The sequence below is a fragment of the Haemorhous mexicanus genome, chromosome 17 (genome assembly GCF_027477595.1).
Source record: "Haemorhous mexicanus isolate bHaeMex1 chromosome 17, bHaeMex1.pri, whole genome shotgun sequence".
Taxonomy (NCBI): Eukaryota; Metazoa; Chordata; class Aves; order Passeriformes; family Fringillidae; genus Haemorhous; species Haemorhous mexicanus.
This window is the reverse complement of record NC_082357.1, coordinates 23,094-50,456: the sequence shown is the minus strand read 5'-3', so window position 1 is coordinate 50,456 and position 27,363 is coordinate 23,094. Positions and strand designations below refer to the sequence as shown.

Below are 27,363 nucleotides of genomic sequence, written 5' to 3'. Positions count from 1 at the left end.
GGATCCATATACGGTCCGAGGGCACCGAGCAGCGGCAGCAACGGAGCCATTCGGTTTCGGCTTCTTAAGGAGAATTCTATCAAGGGAACCGCTGTTAACTGCGGGCTGCTGCAGCGCCCTTCGCTGCTCCGGCACAAACACGGGCCCCGACGGGGGCGGCAGCCACCACCAGCGCGGCCCAGCAGAGTAACGCCGCCCCACGGGCCGCCACCTGCACTTCCAACAATGCGCTCGGCACACGGCGCTGCTTCCGACGATGCGCTCCACAGCGAGCTCCCGCGCAACGGCCCCGCCAAACCCACGGCGGGGAAGCAGCCCCGAGAGCATCCCGCAGAACGGCCGGCTGAGTTCCGCTCCGCTCCTGCCTCGGCCCCGGCCCCGCCCCGCGCCGTCCCGGCGTCGCGGAGGGGGGGCACCAGGGGGCGGCTGCCGCTGACATCCCTCCCGCACGCGTGACGGACCGCCTGCCCACGTGATGCGCCCGCCTAATGGGCGCGGCCACCGCCCCCCTCCCCCCTTTTCGCCCTCCCGGCAGTCCCCGCGCGGCGCGGCCGGTCTGTGTCGGTAAGATGGCTGCCGTGAGTCTGAGGCTCGGAGATCTGGTGTGGTGAGTGGCGGTGCAGGCTGGGCGGCAGCCGCGGAGCATGGCGGGCCGGGCGCCTTTAGCGGAATCAGGCTGCGGCTGCGTTGACGCAGGCGGGGCTGTAGCCCGCCCTGGGAGCGACGCAGCGGGAGCCGAGTCGGGCTGGGCCGCGCTGGGCGCTGTCAGCCCGCGGTGACTTCGGAGAGGGGCTGTGGGCTGGGTGGGGCTTGGCAGGGCAGGGCAGTGCAGTGGTGGGGCTGCTGCCGGGTTGTGGATATCGCCGTCATCGTCCCTTGGCCGGTGTGGGAGGAGCGGCGGGAGGCACCCCGGAGCCAGGGCACCGGGCCGGCGGGAGGCTGGCTGGGCTGTGAGCCGGGCCGGCACTGGGGAGGCTGGCGGGGGCGGCGCATGACGGAAGCTGTGTCAGATGGGAGGATGAGGGGAGCGGGACGGAAGGACGAGCGCTGCGGTGTTCCCTTGTAAGCACGGGCTCACCTCCCGAGGGATGCGAGAAGGGTTAGAGATAGAAAGTGTTTAGGGAGAGCCACGCGCCGATACTTGGCAATGCTTTATGAAGCAACACAACAGTCTAGCGTTTCGTTGCAGGTTGGAAACCCCCAGAAGCCGTTTCCCCTTGTCACTGCGATCTTACCTTCAGATAGTCAGAGCTGTGATTTTGTGTTTCCTGGTGGGCAGAAGTGAGAGCATTCCACGCTCCCTGTAGGCACCGATTAAGTGCATAGGTTTCGCTGTGCTGGATGGGCTAGACTGTCTAGCCAGAGCTCAAAGAAGTAGCTAATTTCCAATACGTGATAAAAATGCATGCATTTATACTGATAAGCCAGATAAAAAGAAGGCTCTGCTTCAGGCTGTGACAACTGCAGCTCTCATCTGAAAAATTTACAGTGCTGGGAAGTTGTCTAGTTTATACAGCAAAGTACATAAAGATTAGTTACTTTTAGCGTCTTTATTTCAGATGAGAATTTGGGGAGTGTTGATCTCAGTGCTGGAATGCAGATTATCCTGCTTTAGTTTTGTATGTGACAGGCAGATGCTGTCCCTAGAGCTGTCCCAGGGAACTTTTAAAAATCAGACAGCAACAGCAGAAAGGGTTTCCTGAATTTTTTTCTCAGTACAGTAATGGGAACACTGAATATGAGACATGGTCATGGTCACAGCTCTTGACAGTGTTGCTTCCTGCCCCTGGCTTCTGAATCCTCTGTGCAGCGTTGCCATCTCAACGGGCTGCAGTGCCACTTGCTGTGAATTTTTGTGTCAGGAGCTGTTGGGCCTCACAGGTTCTTTGCCCATCTCTTGCAAGACAGTTACTAAAGGGTTTTTGTGAGTACTGCAGCACAAGTCAATGACAAGGGTGAAATAAGCATAAAGCTCACCAAGAAGGCTGGTGAGCTGAGGGCTAAGACTAATGTCTCTTCCTCCTCTGTGATTATTTCTAGTATTGCCTAGTTTTTATAATGGAAACATTTGTGAGTGTAGAAAGTAAGCTTTTCTACCTTTCTTTTATGGCTCTTCATATCTTCAGTTATTGTGGTGGTGAGCACCTGAAGAAAGTGATAATGGAACACCTGTTGAGGGGAGCCTGCTATTAATGCCTTCCTGCATGAATCAGAATCTCCGTTTTCTGTGCTGGGAGTTGGTGGCTGCTCTGCTCACCAGCTGCTCTAGATAGGTAGATAGAAGTTCTCGACCTGAACTTTGGTCTCATTGCCTGCCTCCGTGTTTTTTTCCGTTCCATGTAAAGAAATCTCCACACTTATGGTGCTGCAGTGCCTATAACTCTTGTATCTTGCAGACTGTGTTGCTGCTGCTCTTCTCTTCAGTTCTGGCAGTCCAGCAAGGTCAAGCAGACTGTCCAGAGACCTGAGTTAGGTGCAGATGTCAGCTGTGTGTCCTGCCTTGAACAGAAGGTTTTGACTGCAAATTGTAACTCTCTTATTATGAAAAGTGTGACATGAAAAAGCAGACATTGGGATTGTTAGTTTTTTTTCCTCTAGTTCTAGTGCCTAATAATATATTTTTTTCTCTAGGGGGAAGTTGGGCCGTTACCCTCCATGGCCAGGGAAGGTGAGGTTTGTTTGTATTTATTATTGCTTTCTTAGTTTTTCATGGTTTGTGGGTTTTTTGGTTGGGTGTGGGTTTTTTGTGTTTTCCTTCTGTGTAGGGAAAGCTTTGCTTGAAAGCATTTCAGTTGTAGATTAATACTGGTTTTCTTGTTTGTTTGTTTGTTTGTTTTTTTTTTACACATCTACCCCACAAATCTAAAGTGTGAACTAGTTTAGGACTTTATTTGATATATTATCTCAGTCTGTCAGTAAGAGCTGGTGGTTCATGAGGAATGAAAAGCCAACAGAGAGCCAGCTCTGGAACTGATTGTGTTTCCCAAATTTAGTTGTTTAATCCCTGTCATTTTCTGCAAGACATGTTTCTTTTCTTCCATAGTAAGTTGGCTAACAGTACTGTGTTAAATAATGGAAATAAGGAGTCTGGCTTCTCAAGATACTGTTTTAGAGCTATCATTTTTGAGAATATCTGGGGTAGTTTGATCCTACTTCTGATTTGGTTGGGGTTTTTTCAGATGAAAGATTTTAAAAAAGGAATTTTATATGCCATTTCTATTTTTTCTACTTCTTGGAAAGGCTTTCTTTTATCTTATATGCCATATGAGGGCTAAGCATGCTGAGGTAACAGTATGAGTCAGGTAAAAGAATAGTCAATGTGGCTGGCAGCTATAAACATTTGGTTATTGCTTATTGGGCACTCTATAGGTGTCACCTTGTAACTGAATGATAGCTTTTCTCCTTACTAACATTTTAAAGTTGATAAGAAATTTATTCTGCTAGTAAAGACAAAGTTTAAATTCTTAAGGTTACCTAAGTGGAACAAATTTTTATTAATGCAAGTTATCCTCCTAATCTGATTTTAAAAAAATCTATAATAGCTCAACACCAGATGGTAAAATGTTTAATTATGATTTCTAATTGCCTTTAGATTGTTAACCCACCTAAAGATCTGAAGAAACCTCGAGGAAAAAAGTGCTTCTTCGTGAAGTTTTTTGGAACAGAAGATCAGTATGTACCTCCTTGTTTTCGTCTGGGGAAAATATTGTACCGCATAATGTGGATCTTTTCTGGAAGAGATATTTACTAATATTACAGTGCAATGTAGTTTGTAAAGGATTCCCTTTGAACCACACAATAAAAGAAATTTAACTATTATTGCATGCTATAGTTGCTCACTGGGGTGTATGAAGAGTATAAAAACTTAGCTTTAGGATTTGAGTTGCTGTGATGATAGCTCACCACTTATAGGTGTGACATGCCTGTGTTAGATTTTAGCATGTAATGAGAAAGGTACAGCTCAGAGTGGTTGTTTTGGTTGTTTTTGTTTGGTTTTTTTTTTTTTTTTTTTTTTTTTTCTGCCAGAGGAATGAAAATAGCTATATAATTGTCATTTGTGAAAGAATATACTGTCCTACATGCTGATTGAAAACATTCTTGCTGTGCTTTTGGAAGACTTCACAGAGAGATCCAAAACTGTTTTAGACTCCTTTTTGCAAAGTAGAATTTAATGATTTCAAATGTGAACAAAATCATAGTTGTCTTAGATTTAAATGATTACAAACTAGGTTAAAAAACCCAACCAAAGGGCCCCGGGAACTTGGATATTTCATGAAACTTAAAATTATTTTGATAACTTTTCAGTTTTCCTCTTTATTTTTTGCTATTAAGTAATGGAATAAAGAAGAAAATTGTAAATATCTGTGGAAGTCTAAAAACTCCTTTACTTCTAGGAAGAAAGGTGACAAGAACTGAGGCCATTTGATGAATGTCTGTTAAGGAAGGTTTTTTTTCACTGCTAAATTATTTTTGCATAATACTAAAATATTTTTCCATTAAGAAATGAGGTCTAAACTTGATGGAGTAGTAGTGAATGCCACATAGTAATGGGAATGTTTGGGTCTCTAGTAATTTGAGGCAGGTGAAGGTTGATTTGAGGCTAGAGAACGTTTTTTGGTAGTGTTATTAAATATGATTATTTGACCTAATAAATTCTGAGTTTAAGTGGATTATTTCTGTCCTGATTATTTGTTCTCAATTTTTGTATTTCACATTATTGAATCAAATACAGATTTTTTTTGGTATTAAGACAAGTAGTCAAATATCTTGTATACTGTAGCTGAGATTAATAACATGTATGCATATGAACAGTTCAGAGCTGCAAAATAATCAGGATTTATTACAAGATTCTAGAGCTCTGGCCAGGGCAAATTTGGTCATCTGGCACAGTGAGGTATTATGGTTGTTGTAGTGTAGCCACTTTCCCACATCTCCAGCTTGTGAAATTTAATCATATTGTGCTAGATAATCAAGAATTAGAAATTTGCTTGCTTTGATTGGCACACTCTATCTAAAAATTGAATAGAAATAAGTACTATCACCTTTCTTTCAAATAATGTTGAGAGAAGAGACAGAAGCTTGTGTGCCTCTTCTGTCCTGACTTGGAATGTCAAAAGGATGAGCTGGTTAGAGCTGTGTTGTTCTAACCAGTGTGTTGCCTGAGAAAATTCTCATGTTTGAGCATAATCAGCCAAATCAGGAAAAATAGAAATTATTTCACTTCAAATGTGAAGATGAAGATGGAATCACTTTACTTCTTTTGTACAAATAAACTAGTGGGTTTTGCAAATACTTTTTTCAGGTGTGTGTGTAAACAGGACTTGGAAGGTAACTGAGAGAATGTCACCCCCTTAGGAACAGCCTGAGGAACAGCAGAGTGCAGAGCTGTCACTGTTCAAGGGGAGATGAGGAGTCCACTTATCCATACTGATGGTCTAGTTCATATAGCTTCTTTTTTAGCACCTCACTTCTTCTGCCATGTTCACACTGTATGATGGCATTTCTGTACCATGGATTCATTGCTGCAGCTCTTCTATTACTGCCTCACCCTTTGAGGTTGAACAGTAGAGGATCTGGTCATTGGCTGTTCACCTCTTGTCCAGTGCATATAAGGCAAAGGCAATGCTGATTTCTGGGTACAGTCCCTCCCATGAACTTCTGGGGGTTTTGCCAGCCAGTTTGTCAAGAGGTAGGCCATGTCAGACCCTCTTTTAGTCTTCCTTCTGAGGATTCCTAGGTGCCTTCTGTGGCTAGAAATGTGCCTGTTCCAGGCTGGGTGCAAATTGTTCCCCACTGACTCATGTGGCTTTGGTTTGTCATACTAAAGGTTAAGGAGAAAGATGTTTAGAAGTAAAAATTGATGTGCATGAGCAGAGCTGAAGGGTAAATAAAAACATATTGATGAGTTTGGCAGTGGTTTTGGTGTAGTGTATAAGTTTTGGTTATTTGTGAAATTCTGGCTAGCTCAGGATACAGCACAGGGAAAATGCATTTTCCTTTTTCTGCAAATTGAATATTACCGTATACTGGGCCTTTGCAATGCTGCAGTGACTAAGGAAATAGATTAACTGGAAAGCTGTGAGTACTTTTGGTCCAACATACAGAGGTGAGAGCATGAGTGCCTTTAGACTGTTCTCTAAATCTTGGCTTTTGATAAATTTTCTGCAGAGCTCTGTACTCCATGTGTTGTGTTGGTGATGTTAGTTTTCTTCTTTTACTTCTGAAGGAATGGGTTTTCTGGAAGATAAGGATTCTCTACCCGTGGAAGCAGATTTTGCTTGTGTTTAAACATAAAAGTACATTTATGCTTTACCACAGTGAAAGCCACCTGATGTTCATAGTAGTGGTGTAATACCCATGTCCTCTTCTAAGTGATTGTGTGCAATTAAGGCAATCATGTAATGTCTCTTACATTGTTCTCCAAATTGATAAGGTGGTTTTTCTAGTCTGCCTAGGAGTTGTTTTTCTGAGTGTCTCTTCTTAGAGTAAGTCACATGAAAAGGATTCTCTATCTAAATCAAGAACAGTTGATGTTTCCTGCCCATAGACCTGACAAGCATGTAACAACTCCTTTACAGGAATCTAAAAAACAATTTTAATTTAGTTTAGAAGTGGTACTTAGACCTTTTATCTGTGTTTCTAACTGTGCTTCTCAGATAGTATTTAAAATCCCCTTTTATTTTTGTTTCCATGCTACAGTTTTGTTGTAGGAAATCTTTGTAGATATTTCAGTAAAGTAAGAACTTTTTTTTTTTTGCTATGTATGCACATTTATTGCTTTTAGTAGTTAAAACTAATAGACTGGCTGGCCTGCAAGTCTTTCTTGGTGCGTGTCATACAGTTAAAAATAGTTTTACATTTTTTAACCTGCTTAGGAATTCATTATTAAAACTTAAGATATAATTGCTTTGAAGGTATCTTTCTACTGTGACTCTATAGAAATACTAGTGACCATCCTGCAGCGTCAGACGTATGTACAAACACAGCCATTCACCTTTCTTCTCCATTTGGTATTCCCTGATAGCCAAATGGACTTGCAAGTCATGTATATCACAGTCTTAACAGAAAGCTGTGACAGCCCATTCTTCCTTACAACGTTTTGTGGCATTAGTGTGAAACTAAATATGGTGGGGTCAGGGGACACTTCCTGGACAGCCCATTCTTCCTTACAACCTTTTATAGCATTAGTGTGAAACTAAATATGGTGGGGTCAAGGGGCACTTCATGATTTTATATATTAAGGGAAAAATGGAGGAAGCTTGCAACTGAAGATAAATGTAATAATTTGCAGCCTGTTCCCATCAGGCACAATAATGTTAACACAGCGCTCATTACCTTTCCATCCTTCATGTCCTGTTGGGATGAAAGCATCTACCCTTTTCTTTTGCCACTGTTTTTGCTGGTTTTCAAGGAGAGAGTCAATTCAGGATGTAGTCTTTCTGAAATGTTCTTTCAAATCCTGACATCAGAAAACACTTGCTGTAAATTTGCCAACTGTTGGAAATACACCTTAGTAGTCTAAGGGTCTGGAGGGATGGGCTGAGCTGATGGAGTGGGTGAGCTTGTGTTCCCGGTACTTCTCAGTGAGGCAGATTATCCCATGCAGAGCTCTGTGTTGCTGTAGCAGAGCCAGCTGTAATGTTGTTCAACATCCCTGCAGGCACAGTACCATAGCTGAAAATCACTACAGACAAAACTCTTCTGTCTCGTACTGAGGAGGTATTTTATTGCACACATTTGAAAAACCTAATACTTAATTTCCTTTGGTATTGCCCTGCTTCAGGGTTTCTTCTAAATATCCCTTCCTTTATTCTAGTATGAGGTAGCAATTTTTGTATCTTTTTCCTAGGAGTTTATGTACTAAGTTGAAGAGTTTAGTTGAGTTACTTAATATATGAGGTTTGGAATGTTCTCTTTTAACAAAGGAAATCCGTCTTGATTTGTAGTATGCTCAGACATGCTGGCCTTGTAAATAACTAAGCAATTTTCTTTTGACTTTTAGAATGGGTTGTATTAGCATTTAGTGTGGGCATCTAAAGTGCTGCAGTCTAAAGCAATAAAATTTTTCCCAGGCAGTGGTAAACAGAAGTTTGGAGATACAGTGCTACTGTTTTCCATCCCTAGCTATATGGTTTGCAAAAAGCAAGGCTTGGTGGATATTCTTCCATCTCATTTCTTCAGCTTATCATTAGTAGTTGGTTTCTGTAGACAGGGAGAGAATGGCTGGAATGGTGAAGGTTTGAAGATCTCCTTGCCTGTGCCATGCCTGTGCCATGGATTTCAGTCTGGTGTCTCTGCATCTCTCTGTGCCACTCTTTTTGTGTGGCTGCAGGTTACTTTCATACTTATCTCTGCTTATTCTAAGTTTTGCTTATTGTTCATGTTTATAATGTGGATTTGACATGAGCAGTGGTTTTCTAGGAGTGGTATTTTGGAGACGATAAGAAACAGTGTGGAGAAATGAAAAGAGAAAGCTTTTGCTAATGGGTATTTTTATTACATCTTTTCACTTTCCCTCTAGCCCATTCTTTACAGTTGCCTGGTGACTGTGCAGCAGTATGAATGCAATGTCATCTTAAATATGACATCTTCAGTGTCATCGCTAATGTTTTTTTCATGCGTTGATTCATTGCTATATCAGGAGAGAAACAGTAGTTCATTTTATATGTTGTATCCTTGAGACTGATCTAAATACTGGGCTTCATTAGCCTTGGGGGTATTGAGATCTTGTGTATAAACATGAATAAATTTGTTTGGTGAAAAGTTCTTGTGTTTTCAAGTGCTTGAAACACTGCATGCAATTGGTTTGCGGACATTGGTGTCAAAAGATACTCATCTCTTACAGAAGGTTGTCCAAGTAGGTGATGCATAAACAAACTGGAAAGGAAAAGACCAATTTAATTTTTTTCCCCTGTTTTTTTTTTAAGTTTATTTTTAACTGAGGCAGCTTTTAAGATTGTTTTTCACTTATTAGTTTGTCTCTGAGATCTCTAGTCCTTTGTTCTGGTGGATCACAAGTGCCAAGATGCACCTTTGAAGCCAGGAATCAGAAAGCTTTGTACTTCAGGCTTTCTCCATACCAAAGGAAAAGGAATGAGAAAGGAAGCTAATGAACATGTGCAGTGAGGAGTGATAGGATGTGCAAAAACCTAAGAGAATGCCTTGAGGGAAAATAACTTATTTTTATTTAGAAATTCAGTCCTGCAACAGCATTTAATATGTTTTTTTATATTGTGGTCCAAAACTTTGTTTCCTTTATACATGTAATGAAAGGCGTTTCATGAGCTGGTGCTCTGTGGTACACAGGGATGTTTGTCACTGTTTGTCATACAAGCAGGCTTTACAGTGTAAGGTAATTTTAAGGTGTGTTTCACAGTAATGTCTGGGCAATGTCCCTCTGTGAGAGATTTCCTGAATAGCTGCTGGACTCAGATTCTAGTCTGAATGCAATGATTTGACTTGTTATATAAAGTCAGTTCTTACAAAACTATGTAAACAAAGTGAAAGGATTCAGCTTTGCATGCAGGAGCACTGGGTTCTTTGGAAAGGATGCTGGCATTTTCCAGTAGGTTCTAGCAGGTCTTGTCTCTGCAAATGAGACCCAAAATATTTCATTCTACTTTCTTAAAGTTGATTCCTGATTACAAGGAATTTACAAACAATTGCTATTGCCAGTGAGGAGAAAGGTCTTAATATAGTTACAGAGTTTATTTTGTGAAGAGAGGAGAAATAATCAAGATTCAGCAAAACATTACAATTATTTTTTGTTGTTTTAATCTTCATGTTCAGTTTAACTATACAGTGTCTGAAAATGCAGCCTTTAAATCACTTCATCTGGTTGCAGAAGCTAGACTGCACTGGGGAATATTTAAAACCCGTATTCATGGATTGTCTATGTAACGTAGAAATAACCTGGGGACAAGAGAAAGTCTGATTGCCCCAATCAGGGGCAAAGGAAATAATTCTTTTTTCTCAAAAACAAAATTATTGTTTTCATACAGAATACCTGGGTACATCAGAAATCAGTTCAGCAATGAGCTGTTGCTTTTGTATTAACTCTGTGTGGTCATCTCTGTAGTGAGAATACATAATTTTGGAGGTTTTTTCCTACAGTTTTTTAGACACCTGTGTGCTCAGTATATTTAAACCAGGGATTGATAGCTGAGCATTGTTAGGTGAACTTTGCTTTCTCAAGTAGATTAGTGGTATTGCCTACTTTACCTGGAGGCGTGGGTCTGTGGGTGTTCCTCATAGTGAAATGAGTGCAGTTATTGGGCTGCTGTTGTTTTAAATGCATCCTGTGATCACATCCAAAAGCTGTTTTGTCAATAGAGAATAATGCTTAGAGGGGGACAGTGCTTGGATGAGAGGACATAAAACTTAAGAAGTAACAAAGTGCCAGAAGAAAATTCTCAGTGAATTCAGTAATGGCAGCCCTTCAGTTTCTAGATAGGAAGTGAATTTGGGCTCAGTAGAGCTGGGGGAGAAAGTGTAGCTGTGTGTTTCTCAAAGCAGGAGGATTTAGAAGGCTGCAGTTTGGAGAATTATAACTAGCTTCTTTTTTTGTTTCAAGTGCTTGGATCAAAGTGGAGCAGCTGAAGCCTTATCACCCTCACAAAGAGGAAATGATAAAGATTAACAAGGGTAAGCGCTTCCAGCAAGCTGTGGATGCTGTAGAGGAGTTTCTTAGAAAAACCAAAGGCAAGGACCAGGTGAGTGGGTTCTTTTTCACTGTGTGCATTAAAACAGGTTTTGGCATGAATCATGATTAGATGCTTTGTTATGTGAAAGGAGTTTGTTACCTCTGGCAAGTTGAGGAGGATTGTGTTTTCCTTCCTTTGGTTTTTGGGTTTATTTCCTATCCTCTATTCTTCCCCATTAAATCTTGTTTGGTGGGGAAAAGTGATTATTGGATTATTAAATGATGAAGAAACTGAAGAGGCTAATTGATCTACTTGTGATGATTTTATAAATCAGTCTTAAGAATTTGGTATCTACTAGTCTTGTCTTCATTATGTTGGAAGTGCACACAGTCCTGGCAAGTCTTCAGGTGGCCTGTTCTGTTACGTGCTTTCTTAGACTGGTGTGTTTTTGCAGGAGAACTAACTAGGAACTTCACTCACCAGCTCCAAAGGTCTAACAGATTCGTAGTTTTCAAGTTACTGTGCTGTTGTTTTACTTGATAGTAATCAGCACAGGGTCCTTCACATCCTTCGTTTTGCATGAAAATCATTCCATCTCTTCTCTTCTTTCCTTACCATCTTCTATTCTATAATCTCTCAGGCGTCTTCCCATAACTCCACTGAAGAGAAGAATCGGCGTAATTCGAGTGAAGAAAGAGGCAAGCAATCTGCTGGTGAAGAGAAACGCAAAGCCAGTTTGTCTGAAGGAAAGGTGAAGAAGGGCACAGGGGAAGGAAAAAAGAGGGTTTCTTCTGTCTCGTCAGAGAGAGGATCAAAATCACCCTTGAAAAGAGCCCAGGATCAGAGCCCCCGAAAGCGGGGGCGTCCACCCAAGGATGAGAAGGTTTGTGTTGTGCATGTCCGCCAGTGCCCGTGGACTTGGCAGCTGGACTTGAGGGCTGACTGGCACCTTGACTAACAGGCCAGCAGGAAGAATCAGTTCAGTATCCCTTTTTTTAAGCTTTTCCATGTTGCTACTTCTAGACCATTTGGCTGACTGATACCATTGGCAAGCATATTGTTGATTCTTCCTGTGATTTTTACCAGTTAGTTGCTGTGAGTGGCTCTGTTTGTATCTTTGAGAGGGCTTTGAAAGCTGTATCGGAGACTCCATTCTTTCGTCTTGTCATCCCTCGAGTTCAGTTTGTGTGGGAAGGATTAGCAAGGAGATATGGGTCTTCATCTGGCTCCTGACTTCTCCCATCTCATCTACTTGTATGATCAGGTGATAAGTAGTTGCTCAACTTCAACGTCAGTACTCATAAGGAGTGAGATATCTTTAAGGGCTAGGGCTGAAAGAAGAAATTCCTAGCTTGGGGAATCCACCAGAAGACTTGTCTTCATTTCAGCTTCTGTGCTTTAGGATATGTTCCCATCATCCATTATAAAAGAGCCTTAATATTTTATTCCTATTACTTCCCTGATATTTCTCTATGTTGTGGCAGCACTTTGTCTACCCTCATATAGAATTCCAGCCTTTTTTATTATGGAACTCACTGTTGCAGTCTAGATCTTCCTATTCCAAATGGATATTTATTTTAGTGGATTATTACAAGTCATATCCTTCATCAGCAACTACACCTGAAGACAACTGGGAGACCTCAACTGAAACACCATACAGCAACGTGCTTGCTCATCTGTGCTTCAAGGGGATCACGATGTGCTTCACAGTCTTTTCTTTCAGTCAGGATGCAAGTCAAGATGGTGGTCCTTGCTCTCTGGGATTGTGAATGGATTGGCCTTCGCTGGTTGAACAGCAGACTCTCTCTTGATGTAGCAAAATGAAGCTGATCATCTCAGATATTAGCTGTGAAGGCATCATAGAATAGAGTCATAGCATATCCTGATTTGGAAGGGACACACGAGGATCATCAAGTCCAATTCCTAAGAGGTTAAAGGAAATATTGGCTCTCTTTTAGCACCAATGTCTGTGAAATTAGGCTGTGTAACAGATCCCATCAGTTTCTTCTTTTGAGGGAAGTTGGAGGAGGGGAGAAATGTGTGCATATTTATGAATTAAAACTAATAATTTCAGAACTTGTCTTGACTGATGCAGGAAAATGCTTCACTGGCAACAGAGTTTTCACTTTTCCAAGTGTCTTCCAATAAGCATGTTGTGTCTCCACATATTTCTGTTTAAATAAGCCACAAGACCTTTTTTTTTCACTTGCAAAGTGATTCTGTGTCTTTGAGCTAGATTAATTCCAAAATTAATCAAAACTAATGGCTGGGCGAATTCTGATTGTGCTGACACATTGCATTGCATAGGTTTTACTGTGTTACCTACCTCAGGACATCAGAGTGCTTTGAGTGAGCTAATTGTGGTAGTTGACATTATTTTACTGGCACATGACAAGCAGACTGGTTTTAAAGTTGCCACACAGTGGTGGCCTGCTGTGTGATAACTTCCTGGCCACAAACCAGGAAATTAAGCAGGATAAGGTAGGAAAGTAAGCCTTGAAAGTGACAAATAAAATAATTGCTATGCAAATATAACAATACTGCCTTAATACTGGTTTTCAGCCTATGAAATAGTTTTAAAATCTTGTCTTCTTGCCTGGTTCTCATAAATTCCTCAAGTTCTTAGCCCTAGAGTAGAAAACATTTATGCTGTTGTCTGAATTAATATGATCCTAGGATTTGTGGGTTTTTTTTTCCTCTGTCCCAGTCCAAATTCTGGCTTCCAAGTAATAAGGTCCAAATTCTGGCTTCCAAGTAATAAGAATGCATAAAAATCAAGAATCCAGTTTTTGCTGAGATGTGCTCTGTCTAGAAAGGCTCTGTGGCCATACATGAACATTCACATAGTCTTATTTTTAAGCTTATATGAATATATTTGAAGGACCAGCAAACCTTCATAGGTATCAAAGCAGGTTTTATCCACACTTTACCAGCTGAAGTATGCAGGACTCTCCCTAGGCACTACAAGGTTGGAGACTGATGTCTGCATTGTCCTGCTAACCCTCAGACAGTTGCATTGTTCTGGGTTACCTCCAGGAGTCTTACTCTGGCTGTTTTTGCAAACAATGTTCTTCTCTTGTGCTTCTGTATGGATACTAAGGTACATTGTGCATTTTCAGGAAGTAGTTTCGGAGGGGAGGTAATGTGGCTACATTTCTGAACCCTCATTTCAGAGGAAGACAGCACGTATTATGTAGAAGTCCTGTGCATTCTGTTCATGTAGCATAAAAACCTAGATGTCTATAGCATATGTCTGTGACCTATAGCATAGAGACCTATTTTAGCCTATATGTTTTGGGGAAATAAAAGATAAAGTTTAATCTGCTCAACAGTAAAAGCCCTAGTATGTTAAATACTATCATGATACTACAAACCGGGGCCTGTGGAGCAGATGGGGCAGCCCACATACCAGTTTGTCACATGGATTCTGCAAACTTGAGCAGATGTGGCAGTCAGTCTTATGCTTTGAAGCTTCTCCTGAGAACAGGTAGGCTATTCTATTGTGACAGGGTAGGATTAAAAGAGTTCAGACCTCTGATTGTAATGATGTTCTTCACTCATTTGTTAAGCGTTTTGCATCCACCAGAGGAAAGTAGTGATCAAGCATGCTTGTTTTCTGCTCATTGCATAAGTGCAGTGATTAGGTATGAAGAATGGATTCTCCAGAAGCTATAAATCTGGTTGAAATCCTTAGCTGGCAGTTGATGCTTTTCTCACCTCACCTGTGTTGCTAATACTTTGTGTTTAAATATGGATGCTGCTGGAAAGGCCTGTGAAATTGAAGGCTTTTGTAGTGCTTTCAGGGCTCTCTGTGTGTGCTCAAATGATCATCATGCTGTGACCCGCTCCTGAGCGAGGTTTTAAGCTCTTTCTGATCCTCCTTCTGTCTCCTCAGGACCTCACAATTCCAGAGTCAAGTACAGTGAAGAGAGTGATGACTGGAACAGTAGCTGGATTTAAATGGCCACCGAGTGTGAGTGAGGTGAGAAGCTTTACAACATCTACCTTCTGAGTTTGTGGCAGCAAATCTAGAGCCTTTTGTTAGGCTGTTAAACAGTGCGATCTTACCTTGTGTTCGAACATACTGCAGTATAACAAAGTTGGGCAATATCCCCGATAGTTCGGGAAATGAGATTTCTGTCTCTGTGGAACTACTTGCAGATTCACACTAAACTTGCTGTACTAATGTTTATGCTTCTTGTTTCAAAAGCATTTCTGTGACTGACTTCCCGGAAGTGGAGGTGATATAGATAGTCTCTCCCTGTCTGAATGCTATCACATGGGGTGCTTACATTTGGTTTCCTTCACAAAGCAGCTTTTGAAAGCCTTTTGATTTTGTTGAATGAATGAGTGATCAGTAAAGCAGAGTAAGAGCAGTGTGATTCCAGGCTAGTATGTATGATGCTCACTGGGGAGATGAGGGATCTGGGCCTTCAGTCCTTGTTGCTGTTAGGATGGGTTTGCTTGGCATGTGACAATCTCCAGTCAATTCCCAGAATGCTGTTTTATGGAATTACTTAGAACCTGGAAAATAAGTGTTTTCATTTGCTTGGGAGAGGAAGAAGCGGAAGATGAATTTTCTTCCTCCCATGGTAATATTGCTTGTATACTTCTTTGGTTTTCCTACAGATATACAAAAATGAGGTGAATGGCTTTGATTTTGAGAATGAAACAAAATGTAAACTACTTAATTGAAACAGGTTCCTTGTGACAGCTGATACATTTTATGTTTTCCGCCTTATGCTATTGCTCTCATGCAGCTTAGGAGAGCAAGGGAATTGTGCTGTGGTAACTCAATGACTCTCTGGATTTATTTTTGAGGCTGTATTTTCTCTCTTTGTAGCCTGTGAAGGACAGTGATCCACACTTTCATCACTTCCTGCTGAGCCAGACAGAGAAGGTAAGGATTTGGCAGACAGGATCATGTTGCAGGGTAGCTTGGAGTCCTGCCCTTTGCTGGAACTGAGTACAAGGAGTATGCATAAAGAGCTCCAGAATTCTCTTTTTTAGGGGATGGCAGTTAGATGAGTTGAAGTACTTCCAAGCCTTAAGATTTAGAGTGATTTAGCATTAAGTACAGTGAATAGTTTTAAGTAATTCAAGATTATTTAGCACTAGTTGTTTGACAGATCTGATGTAATAAATTGTGTAGAATGAACAGGATGGACAGGAAAAGCTTTTTTTGTGTTTAAAAATCCTGTTTGATTGTTTTTGATGGTTGTCCTGTCAGCTTCTTCATCTGGATAGGCTTGCCAATTCACTGAATGTTGCAAGAGAACTTCCAGGACCAGAAAAGCTCCATGTAAAATACAGCCTGTTTATCTCCTGAGAGTCAGAAGTCTTGCAGGATTTTATAATGAGCAGTGAACATAAGGAGGAAAAGGAAAGATCAAATTAAGCATAAAAGGATTTATATCTCGCTGAGGATCTGGGCAGAGCCAGGAGGATTAAGAGCTGCTAACAGTTTTATCTGTACAAGCTCACAGTAAGCAGCATGGGAAGGAGCAGCCTTTGCCTTAACATTTGTAGAAAGCCTTCTACATGCCTTCTCATATTAACCAGAAGGTTTTGGTTCCACAGCTGCAGAGACATAGTGTGCGTAGATGAGAGACTTCATGGGAGGCTTCAGAGAACTAAATGTAGGAGTAGGGATGGCGCAGGTTCTGGTGCCTCCAGAGGAGCCTGTTACAGGAACTACAGAAGGGAGTTTGCAGTGCCTCTGTTAGAAGACAGGCTGAATTGCTGGGGCAGGGTGGGAAAGAGCAATCTTAATATATTGCAATATATTTTAGGTTTTATTTTCTCCGCTTGAGGGAAGCCCCGGAGTTGTCCTGGTTTGAAGGTGGTGGTGGGTGGGTGAGCTGCCTGCTTCTGTGGAATAAGGATATGGTCTGTTTGCTCGGCAGAGTAAATCAGCACTGTCCTTCCCCTGAACGCTTTGTCTTCTCCATACAGCCAGCTGTCTGCTATCAAGCCATCACAAAGAAGCTGAAGGTTTGTGAAGAGGTAAAGCAAATCTTCATTTTGATGGATGTTTATTGTTACGAGGCATAGCAGTTCTTCCAGAGCCGTGCATTAAACTGTTTTTGTTATTATTTTTCCCCTCTGTCTTCCCCACCCCCCTGCCCTCGTCCCCCCACCCCACTCCCTCAGGAGACAGGATCCACCTCCATCCAGGCAGCAGACAGCACAGCAGTCAATGGCAGCATCACACCTACAGACAAAAAGTAAGATCTCTAATACACTTTATCCATTTCCTTCCCAGCTCACACATGCAGCCACTCTCCTGTCTGTCACTGAGAATGAATAAACCTAACATTTCCCTTTAACTGCACATTCCTTCTGTCCTTGTGTGAAACTGTTTGGGGGGCAAGGTGGGAGAGAGGAAGCTAAAAACAAAGGGGGCTATGCAATACAAAATTCAAAGTAAATTCTGTCCTGGATATATCTGCAATTCATAGTGTTTCTGCAGTTGCCTTTTTCAGTAGGTCCCACTGCAGCATGTTAGCACCAGTATTCCTAAGTGTTGCATGAGCTAGGATGATAAAAGGGGATCTGTCTCCGGTAGTTGACTGGGGTCATTTAATCACTCTCCTGAGCATGCAGAAGACAAGAGAAAGAGGGAGGTGTGTTCTCCCATCACAAAAACTTTGCTGTGTAGCACATGAGCTTTCTGGTTTCTCCTAACACCCCCATTCTCCTTTATAGAGTGAGAGAAGGCTAACTTCAGCTTCCTGTAACTTCTGCTCTGTTCAGATTGAGTTCAGGCCACTCTTGCTGTTTGCTGTTGGGGCAGTTCACATGGGATGTCAGTTCTCACTTGTACTGCAGGGGAACAAAAATAGCAATGAAGCTGTTCAGATAAAACAGTCTCTCAGGAAAGTGCATCTCAGAGGTAGGTTGTGAAGGAAGGAATACCTCTGCTGGTTTCGAGACTTGAAAATAGGTAGACCTTATTTGGGCCATGTAAGGAACTTTTAGTGATTTCCTCTGCCCTGTCTAAGGGCAGAAAGAGAAAAGACAGCATGGCTAGCTGGGAGAGGACAGGTGCTGCTGTAGTGTGGCTAATTCTGCGGAACTAACTTTTGTTGTGATGTTGCCTTGGATACAATTGAATGCTTCAGAATCGCTTTGAAAACTGTGGGAAACTTCATGATGGGCAAAAGGGTTCTTGCAGCAATATCTGCAAGAGGAATTTTTGTTGCAGGTGATTGTAGAGACTTGGTGGCATATTGTCTCTTTTTTGAATGAAGGGAGCAAAATTCTTTCCAGCTTGTGGGAGGAGGGGAAGGCTGTTTTCTGGGACTGATGATGACCTGTACTGGCCTAATACTTCCTTTCTTCCTCTGTCTGAAATGGCATCTGTAGAACAGGGACTAGGTCTTTGGTCTGGCATGATGCTTATCACAGTAGTCTCTGCTAGATTTTGTTAAAACTAGGATGCTGATGTATCGTTCAATTATGCAAGCAAACATTGTATGTGTGACTTAGTTTTAAAGTCTGAAGATCAATAATTAGAGAAGCACCTGCTCATTTCTAAATGTTCCCTTTAACTTCAGTAAGTCAATAACTGTCAACAGCACACAAACAGCAATTTTAGTAAGCAAAAAACCACACACAAACAATCCACCCCAAACAATGAAAAAGAATCCAGACCATCCAAACCTTTAATATTTAGGTGATCTTCTGAAATAGGCTAAAGACTTTCTTCAGGAAATTTTTAGGGATGCTTGGTAAGCAAAATAAATTCCAGCTTGTTTTTAAAGCTCAGTATTTGCCCATTGTAGCTGTGGTTGCAGTAGAACATGTTTGTTTGGGTATTTTTTTGTGCTGGTGATGCTCCAGTTTGCTTGTCATCATTTCCAGCGCCATGAGAAACTAACACTGATTGCTTTCTCTTGCATTAATTTTTATCTATACCCTCAGGATAGGATTTCTGGGCCTTGGTCTGATGGGAAGTGGCATTGTCTCCAACTTGCTAAAGATGGGTCACACTGTCACTGTCTGGAACCGGACTGCCGAGAAGGTAGGCATGTGCTTAAGCCTCTGCTAAACATTCATTTACCCCCTGTATCTCATGGAATCATCTGTCAATGGTGTCTGGGAGGGGATGCCAAAGAAACACAAGGATATGCTTGCCATCTTGTTTTGTCCTGTTTCCTATGTGCTTGTTGGTGGGCGTGGCTACGTGCAGCTGTGGTCTGTTCTAGTGTGGTCCCTCTTATGTCAGCAGTCTCACCCCACTGCCTTTTAGTGTGAGAGGAGAGAGTTGTTAGAAAGATTTAACCCTTGTATATTACACTCTTATATGTGTGCTGAAGAATGAAATGTAACATGCCTCTGAAAATACTGCTGATGTGAATTGCGATGCAATGTATTGTGCCAAAAAGGCCAGGTGCATGGAGTTATCCCAGGAGATTGAGGTATGGTAAGATGCACTGCTCAGCTGCAGGTTAGTCTACATCTATTGTGCTAGTCATGTGGTAACAAGTGTTCTGTCAAAGACCTGTGATGTCATGAGTCCAGGATGGAGAAGGGCTTTATAGGAGTATTCTAACTGAAAATGGAGCTTATATTGCATTGCACTTATATACTAGACAGTGGAGGAGCAATGTAGGTAGCTGGGGGAGATGTGGTAGTTGTAAGATGCTGTGGAATAGCAAAGTGGGAAGGGCACTGTGGTTACTTTGTTAAAAGGGGACTAAAAGATTTATTTTTTTTAAGAGCAAAACATGGCTGATATGAGGGGATAGGGTAAGAAGGAGCTAAGATTTTGAAGCAGCAGCCCTCTGAAACACACTCATCTCAGATGTGCATATTCCTGTTACTATCTGGTAACACATGTTGCTATGTCCTTTAACCAATTTTTTTCCCTAAATCTTCCTTTTTCCCCCTAATAATTTCTTGTCAAACCCACAACATACTTACCATTTCACCTTAGGGTTTTGTTTCTTTGTGTCTTCTTTTCAAAGTTCTTCACCTGTTCTTCAGAAAAGCTGCAAAAGAGCCCTGCATGCACACACATATGTGTGTGTAGACAAAGCAACAGAAGAAGACAAAGTTGTTGTGTAATTAACATGCCTGTCTTCTTTGGAGTTTTGTCCAGCAGTAGAGTTTTTACAACAAAATGCAAAGAATCCATTTGCTCTGCGTTTAATTTGTCTTACATTTGGACTTGTGCCTTTTGCAGTGTGATTTGTTCATCCAGGAGGGTGCACGGCTGGGAAGAACCCCTGCTGAAGTAGTCTCCACCTGTGACATCACGTTTGCCTGTGTATCAGATCCAAAAGCAGCAAAGGATGTAAGGATTAGCTCTTATTTTACCTCTGCTGGTTAGACTATGAGATGGCAGTCACTGAATGCCGGTTCTGATTCCTGCTGACCACAGTAGCCTGGATCATTGTACATCCTGAGCAGTGCAGCTTTGTAAAAATAAATGTCCTAACAAAAATTAAGCATTTAAAAAATTAAGTCTTTGAGGGCAGGTTAACCCTCTGGGGGTCTGCCACTGTAGTGCCAGGCTCAGCTGGACTCCTGCAGAAGTGGGGTTTCTCTGCAGACACCCTATTGCTTTACCGCTCTTCTGTTCTCCACAGCTGGTGCTTGGTCCAAGTGGAGTGTTGCAGGGGATTCGCCCAGGGAAGTGTTATGTGGATATGTCCACAGTGGATGCAGATACAGTCACAGAGCTGGCCCAGGTAATCACTGAACTGAGACTCTTAATAGCAGCAGGTGTTCATTCAGCAGCAGTTCTTCAGTTTATGTTGGTAATAAAACTTCTAGAGGTCTTTGGGAGAGTCTCAAGTTCCAGGCAAACAAGACAATATGTCAAGTCTTAACCAGCAAACAGTGTTGGATGAGATGTTCCCTGGTGATACCAGCAAAGTTGTAGATTTGGCAGAGCTGTTACCTGACACCATTGCAAACAGCCAGGTTTTGATCCCCTAAGAAATATTTGTAGACAGGTTGGTATTCTGTAGCAAACTGGAGAGTAAAACGCTGTCTGGATTAATTACCCTGTCTGATGAAATGCATAATCTGCCTAGTTTAAGTGCTCTGGTTGGGGAAAATTATTGCCTTCACATTTCATTCTATAGAAATATTATAGGATTTCTGTAGAAGTGTTCTGATTACCTCTGCTGTGGTATCTGTGATTTCTTTTTTGGCATCTTGCTTGTTCCCCACTGCCCTAAGGCAGCATGTGTGGTTTTACAAGGGAGGGGAACTTTAAGTTTTAAGTAGACATGTTGTTGATGCACTAGTGTGTAGCATTAATTTGGAGAATGCAGATCACCCATATTAGTAAACATCCGGCTGAAGAGATCTGTCAAAGACCTTTCCTCTGTGGGAAAGGGGGGAAAATATAATGATTAATCTTCTGGGGTTCTTATGCCACATACACACCTTCAACATTGATCCCTTGGCCAGTATATGGTGCCATGACTAAAGCATGTCAGTTCAGTTGCTTAAAACATGCACAGTAGTGATGGGTGCAGGAGGGTCTTGCCTGGACCCTTTTGGTCTTAATCACACTTTGCAGGATGCATCACAATAGTGCTTTCCTCTCCTGTTGGAGCTATTTGTTCTGCTTTAAATTTCTGTCCTTAGTGGCAGGTATGCCCTAAATTATGTTCCTGCTGCTGTTCATGCACAGCTAACCAGAGATGCTCTTCTCCCAGGTGATAGTGTCCCGAGGTGGTCGCTTTCTGGAAGCACCAGTCTCAGGAAACCAGCAGCTCTCTAATGATGGAATGCTTGTGATCCTGGCAGCTGGCGACAGGGGTTTATATGAGGACTGCAGCAGCTGTTTCCAAGCCATGGGGAAGACCTCTTTTTTCCTAGGTAATTGAAACATGGAGGGCCTGATAGCAGTTTCTTAGTGCAAGGACTGGGAATTTCAGCAAGGAGTCTGAGATGTATATATCACCTTTTCTCTGTGGGGAGTGCGGGAAATTGGCTTGCTGCTCTGGAACTTGGCCAGTTTTAGAGCCTGCAGGCTAAGGTTTCTTTTTTGAATGCTGGCTCATTTTGGAAGATCTGTGATACTTTTGGTTTTAAATCAAATTTTCTTATTATTTCTCCATTCCTTTGAGTGCTTGGAAAATGGAAATGTTTTCTGAAGTCTTTCAGGGCAAGGGAGAGATGCCAAGTGCTTGATGACAGGAGTCTAGCAGTGTTACTGCTGTGTGGGCTGGGGAAGCAGGGCTGCTACTTCTCTTCTGGAGGAATCCCAATGGTGTGTCTCACTCCAGGTGAAGTAGGCAATGCTGCCAAGATGATGCTGATTGTGAACATGGTCCAAGGCAGCTTCATGGCAACAATAGCAGAAGGACTGACTTTGGCTCAAGTGACTGGCCAGTCCCAGCAGACCCTTCTGGATATCCTCAATCAGGGACAACTTGCCAGCATCTTCCTGGACCAGAAGTGCCAAAGTAAAGTTCTCTTACATTGTTTTCTTACAGGTCATTTTTACAATCTAGCAGCTTTTCAGATAGTGGCAGAAGGTAAAAAAATAACAATCCCATCTTCATCTGCCTGGGATAGTGGTTATTTTAAGCATTCTGGAAATGAATGCTTAAAACTAACTTTTCAGATAGTGGCAGAAGGTAGAAAATAACAATCTCATCTTCATCAACCTGGGATAATGGTTATTTTAAGCATTCTGTAAATGAAGAGCTGAGTTCCCAATCCTTCCCCTTCATAGCTAGGACTTCTGAGAATCTGAGTTAGGAGTGCTTAGGGCTTAAGTCAGGATTTCATTGCAGCGGGGTAACAAGCTGCATAGAAATCTGAGATCACTTTGTCAGTGGGCAGTAGTGATATCAATCTGCTGTGGCCAGATGAAGACAGAGTAGAAAAACAGGAGAGCTAAAAGTAGTGATCAGCAGTGGAAAGAGATTGGTGTTGAATTACAGCCTCCTGCAGCGTGGGCTTGGCTTACTTTTGTCGTGCTTAGTTTTGCATGGGTTCCTCTCTGCAGATATCTTGCAAGGAAACTTTAAACCTGATTTCTACCTGAAGTACATCCAGAAGGATCTTAGATTAGCTATTGCACTGGGCGATTCTGTCAACCACCCAACTCCCATGGCAGCTGCTGCCAATGAGGTAAGAGTTGTTCAGTGTTCAGATGTGTTCTTCAACATTTATTCAACAGTGCCATCTGTCAGTCAGAGACACAGATCAAAGAATTACGTCATCTCTAAGACAGTGATTGAAATATTTTTTGACTAGGGTGGCATTGTAATTGTTTTGATTGTAGAGACTCTTAGAATGTTACATCAGGAAACACAGAAAGACCTGGCATTTTCTGGTCTGCACTTGGATTATTTGACATACTGTGTGATTCTCTGGTTGCAGTGGTCAGCAAAGGAGTTTTTCTGCTGGGAAGAGGCTTCACACAAGAGCAGGCTCTGATCCTTTTCTGATTTCTCTTTAGGTCTATAAACGAGCAAAAGCATTGGACCAATCTGACAACGACATGTCCGCAGTGTACAGGGCCTACATCCATTAGGCCGCACCCTTCTTACTGTTCATACGATGATGATTGATTAATATTATTATGATACTGGGTTTTAACTTTGGACCAGTCCATCTCTGTCTTTCCATTTCCTTTTATACACAAACTTTGAGACCTGCTGTGGTGAGCCTTCCACTGTGGCAGGAGGGGGGAGGAGGGGGCTCGGATTGTTGCAGTCTAATTAGAAAAATCCATGCCATGCACTGACAGTCATGAGACGGAACAGCGGCAATTGTTCAGAAGCTCTGAGGCAACTCTGCCAGAAATCTGCTGCTTGGCTGCTTTAATTTTCCTCTTTGTTTGCTAGTCCAAGATGCTGTTTCTAACAATCCCTTTTCTTCTTTGCTGTGAAATAATGCAAGTGTTGGACTCTCTGCATCAAGGGGACAGGGTGACATACATCCCATCTACCTGTGAATATCACTCGAGTCCTTGGTCTCAAGTAAGGTGAGGAGCATGCCTGCTAATTAGCCACTGTTAGAGAGCAAAGCACCTCCCATGGAGGAGAAGGGCAGTTCCAGAGGGTAAGGGGAGCTGAGTGCAACACTGTCTTGATTCAGTTTCTTTTTAGACTTCCACTTCCCCACCTTGATGGAGGAATTCCTGTACTGTTAAAGACAACACATTGCATCCATGTCTTCCCCTGTACAAACAACTACAGCTTAGGGAACACAAACTGTATTGAAAATAGGAGAATGCCTATGTCAATGAAGCTCCTGAAAGGCTTATCACAGCCCATCCAAAACATCTTTGGAAAGTAACACCTTTGCATAGAAAACTGCAAGACAAACATAGTGCCTATAAAACTGGGCTAGAGATTTTACTTGTTCCTGGCCTTAGCTTATGTTATGTTACTACTTGTTTGTTTTTTTAACCCTTGTAGTCAATAATTACAAAGGTGTCTTGGATTGCAGCAGTGTCACAAGCAGAGTGGTGAGTCTGAAAAGGGAGAGAAGAATGATCCAAGAGATTGAGATTCCTGAGCTCCTTTCCACGCTCTCTGGCCTTTGCATGGTTGTCACATCTCTCAGCCTGTTTGCCCATCTGTAAAGGTGGGTGATGGTTACCTACCTCACAGGGATACTTTTGTGTACTGACTAGTGATCTTTATACATGTCAGATTTTCCATACACTTTCTTAGTGTTACTACTTTGGGTACAAGATAGCACAGCATAAGCCTTCTCCCTGTATCTGTGAACTCTGCTTGTGGCCAGATTCCAACTTCTAGAAAGACCAGTAACTGAGACTGGGGAGGCTAAGACCGCTGCTGAGCTTTAGTGTAGAGATGGGTGACATGAACTGCAGATGCCAAGGCTAGGGATTAGAGATGCTCTCAGTGAGATAGCAGAGCAACCCAGAGTCCAAAGGATGCCTGTCACAAAAAATGCACGGAGTGTGGCTTGGTTTTTGGTTTGTTTGGGTTTTTTTTTTTATTTTCCAATTCTCAGTATTAGCCTTTTGGGAGTGTTCTTGCATTTTAAATTCGAGTGTTAGAAAAATGCCAGTGAGAAACTTTGGCCAAAATCACTTCTCAAGTGGTACAATCTCCTTCCTCCCTTGGGCTCGGATTCTGAAAGGAAAGAAGACAAATTCAAATTAGGTTGTGTTCCTGGCATCTGCCCCAGCCACCTTATTTTTTTTTCCTGGGAACTTAATGGCTGTGTAAGGAAATTTTCCCTGGGTTAGGATTTCTTACCAGTCCTGCTTTGTGCAGCATGGATGTATGGTTCAGGGACACCTTGTTAAGAAAGAAAGTGTCACATACTCATTTTGTCACATACTCATTGAATCACAACATCTAATGCCTTATGCTGTAAATGTTACTTTGAGTATTTCACCTCCTGTGATGACTGTTCTTGTGGGCTAATGCTGTATTCTGCATTACTTATATCCTGTAGTGAACACATGGCAACAGAGCTGTCAGACCTCACTGCCTGTTGGCCACTGTGTGTGGGCAATGGTAGTTCTACTCCTGTGTTCCTTTGGCAATGCCACTGCCATTCTGTATGTAGGTATTCACGTTAAAGGCATGTAAAATTGCCAGGATAGCTAACCATTGACCTGCTTTGGCACACTGTTCTTCTCCACTCAGAACTCCACAGTTAGCATCTGAAATCCTTTGTTAAACATACTATAGAAAAAAAAAAAATCTCTCATATGAATTGTGCATTGTGGGCATCCGAGAGAAGTTGTGGGTTTGGAGGCAGGAAATGAGACTAAAGGAAAAAATTTTGGGGAGAAAGAAGGAGGTACTGTCCCATGTGCAGAGCCAGTTCATTGGCATCCCCCACCTGTCCCTGCCCTCTTGGGCCAGAGCGACTGTGAAAGGTTTGAGCAAAGGTAATGGAGGATCTTTGTTAGTTTGTGGTGCCTCTGGATGCAGAGAGAATGCCAAAGGAGCTCTCAAGTCCCGTGGCAGGTATTTCATAGTGAATTCAAAGGACCAGTCCCAAAGCAGCTCATTGCTGCAGGATTTGTTTCTAGAAATACTGTAGTTCCCAGAATGGAGATGGTTATTTGTGTGGGAGTGGCAGATGTGGACTAGTTGAATACTGTAATTTATCCTGGAAGGGTCTGACTGCAGCTTTCAGCTATTGTGGGTGGCTGTAGAGTGGCTGCAGTGCTGCCTGGACAGCTGTACAGTCACAGGTGTGCCCAGGAGAAGCAGGAGGAGACCAAAGAGCTCTGAAGAGGAGGGATGGAAATGGGAGAATCCAGACTGTTCCAGATGCCAGTTGAGATTGCTGTCATCTCACTCAGATTTTTGTATTTATGTCTGTAGCCTCTGAATGTGGATTTGAGTCTGTTCCTAGGCCTGAGATTTGAGGGAGGGAAGTGGGGGAAGCAGTGGATTGAGAGATGCTCTAATAAAACTGGCTAGTTAAATGTTGTCCTAATATTGTTGACAATTCTGTAAAGTTTCTTTTTATGAAGATTTGTTTTAGAAGTTTGCTTTTTTTGACTTCCTCCTTTTTAAAGAGAAAATGTGACACTTGTGAAAGCTTGTAAGAAAAGCAGTTTCCTTTTTCCTTGATGATAGATCCCATAGTTCATTAAGGTTGTGAATTTTTATTTTCCTGCCTTGTTTTTAATTAACATTTGTCATTCAGAATAGGATGTGTGAAAATGTTTAAATGGCAAAGATTTTTTTTTTTTTGTGCAATTAACAAAGCTACTGGCAAAAAGAATAAAACCTTTCTTGGTAACAGAATGTTCTTGTGGCATTTTCTAAAGCCTATCAGAGCTGTCTTGGGGCATTAATGAAGTATGTGTTCCTCCGAACACTAGAAACTCAGAGCTGCTGAAAACCAAGTAATCTGAAAACCGAGTAATCCTGAGAGCACTTCAGTCATTGCTCAAGCTTGGAACTGTCAGTGAGGCATTACAGAGGGTAAGTTTGGATGATTCCATGCTCTGAGTGCAGCGGGCTACGTGCATCTGGGATGAGAGGAGGATCCTTGGTTTTAATGTTCTGGTGTTGATGACAACTTCTGTTAAGTTTTGGGCTGGGATATTCATCCTTCTGGCATTTGGGTGTTTGTGAGTCCAGTGGAAGATTCTTGTCCATCACAAGAGGGTGGAATGAGATGAGCTTTAAGGATCCTGTCAACTCCAGCCATTCCATGATTCTATGAACAGTAACTCAGCAGTCAATTCGGTATTCTAAGATATGATCCTTAACTGAAATGTTTACAAGCTCTGAATACTGCTTGTGGATAACCAGATACTTGGACAGCAGCAGCTGTTCCTGCCCTGAGGCATGAGGGTGAAATGAAGTGTATATAATAGTGGGTTTCAGGTGCAGTGAGTAATAGGTGCTCGAGGAAGCACTCTTTTTTAAGCACTGTCCTTAAAAGCAACAGATAGGAAGTCGAGAGCTGTGCTTACAGCAGGAACTGGGGCTGTTGGAAGCTTTCCTTACCCTGAAGGATCATTCCCATCTCCCACCCCCCCCAGTGGCTGATGTGGTGAAGATGCTATGCCCTCACCTCTCGTCTCGCTCGCAGTACAACCGTTGTGAAGGGGAACTCACCGACTTCTATACAAAGACCTCACTGCCAGGATAAATGTATTTATTTTAAGAAGTGATGAAACTTCCACTCATTTGAGTATTCTTACACGCAGCTCGTTTTGGTCGTCACCGATGTGCCCTGGGCTGGGGACGGGCGTGTCGGACCTATCTTGCAGCGGGGACAGGCTCGG

At 42.3% G+C, this 27,363-nt stretch overlaps 1 protein-coding gene across 5 annotated transcripts; it reads left to right on the top strand.

Annotated features, from left to right (window-relative positions):
• The first annotated feature begins 458 nt into the window (after positions 1-458).
• On the top strand, positions 459-26,371 carry GLYR1 (glyoxylate reductase 1 homolog). Of its 5 annotated transcripts, none has more exons than XM_059861623.1 (16): positions 459-607; positions 2,632-2,668; positions 3,593-3,672; positions 10,574-10,712; positions 11,284-11,394; positions 14,539-14,625; positions 15,487-15,543; positions 16,599-16,649; positions 16,797-16,870; positions 18,570-18,669; positions 19,834-19,944; positions 20,240-20,341; positions 21,323-21,485; positions 21,896-22,075; positions 22,624-22,748; positions 23,080-26,371. In XM_059861623.1, the coding sequence occupies exons 1-16, from the start codon at positions 489-491 to the stop codon at positions 23,152-23,154; spliced, it is 1,611 nt and encodes a 536-aa protein (XP_059717606.1). In that variant the 5' UTR covers positions 459-488; the 3' UTR covers positions 23,155-26,371. The 5 variants fall into 5 exon arrangements, with proteins under 5 accessions (XP_059717606.1, XP_059717603.1, XP_059717607.1 ...); XM_059861620.1 differs by having other exon boundaries at positions 11,284-11,526; positions 19,834-19,946; positions 20,245-20,341; XM_059861619.1 differs by having other exon boundaries at positions 460-607; positions 11,284-11,526.
• The last annotated feature ends 992 nt before the right edge of the window (positions 26,372-27,363 follow it).

Coding starts and splice junctions, on each gene's coding strand:
- GLYR1 (XM_059861619.1), top strand. CDS start 489: ATGGGCGCGGCCACCGCCCCCCTCCCCCCTTTTCGCCCTCCCGGCAGT. Junction 16,650..16,796: donor AGCTGAAGGTTTGTGAAGAG/GTAAAGCAAATC, acceptor CCACTCCCTCAG/GAGACAGGATCCACCTCCAT. Junction 21,486..21,895: donor GAAGACCTCTTTTTTCCTAG/GTAATTGAAACA, acceptor GTCTCACTCCAG/GTGAAGTAGGCAATGCTGCC.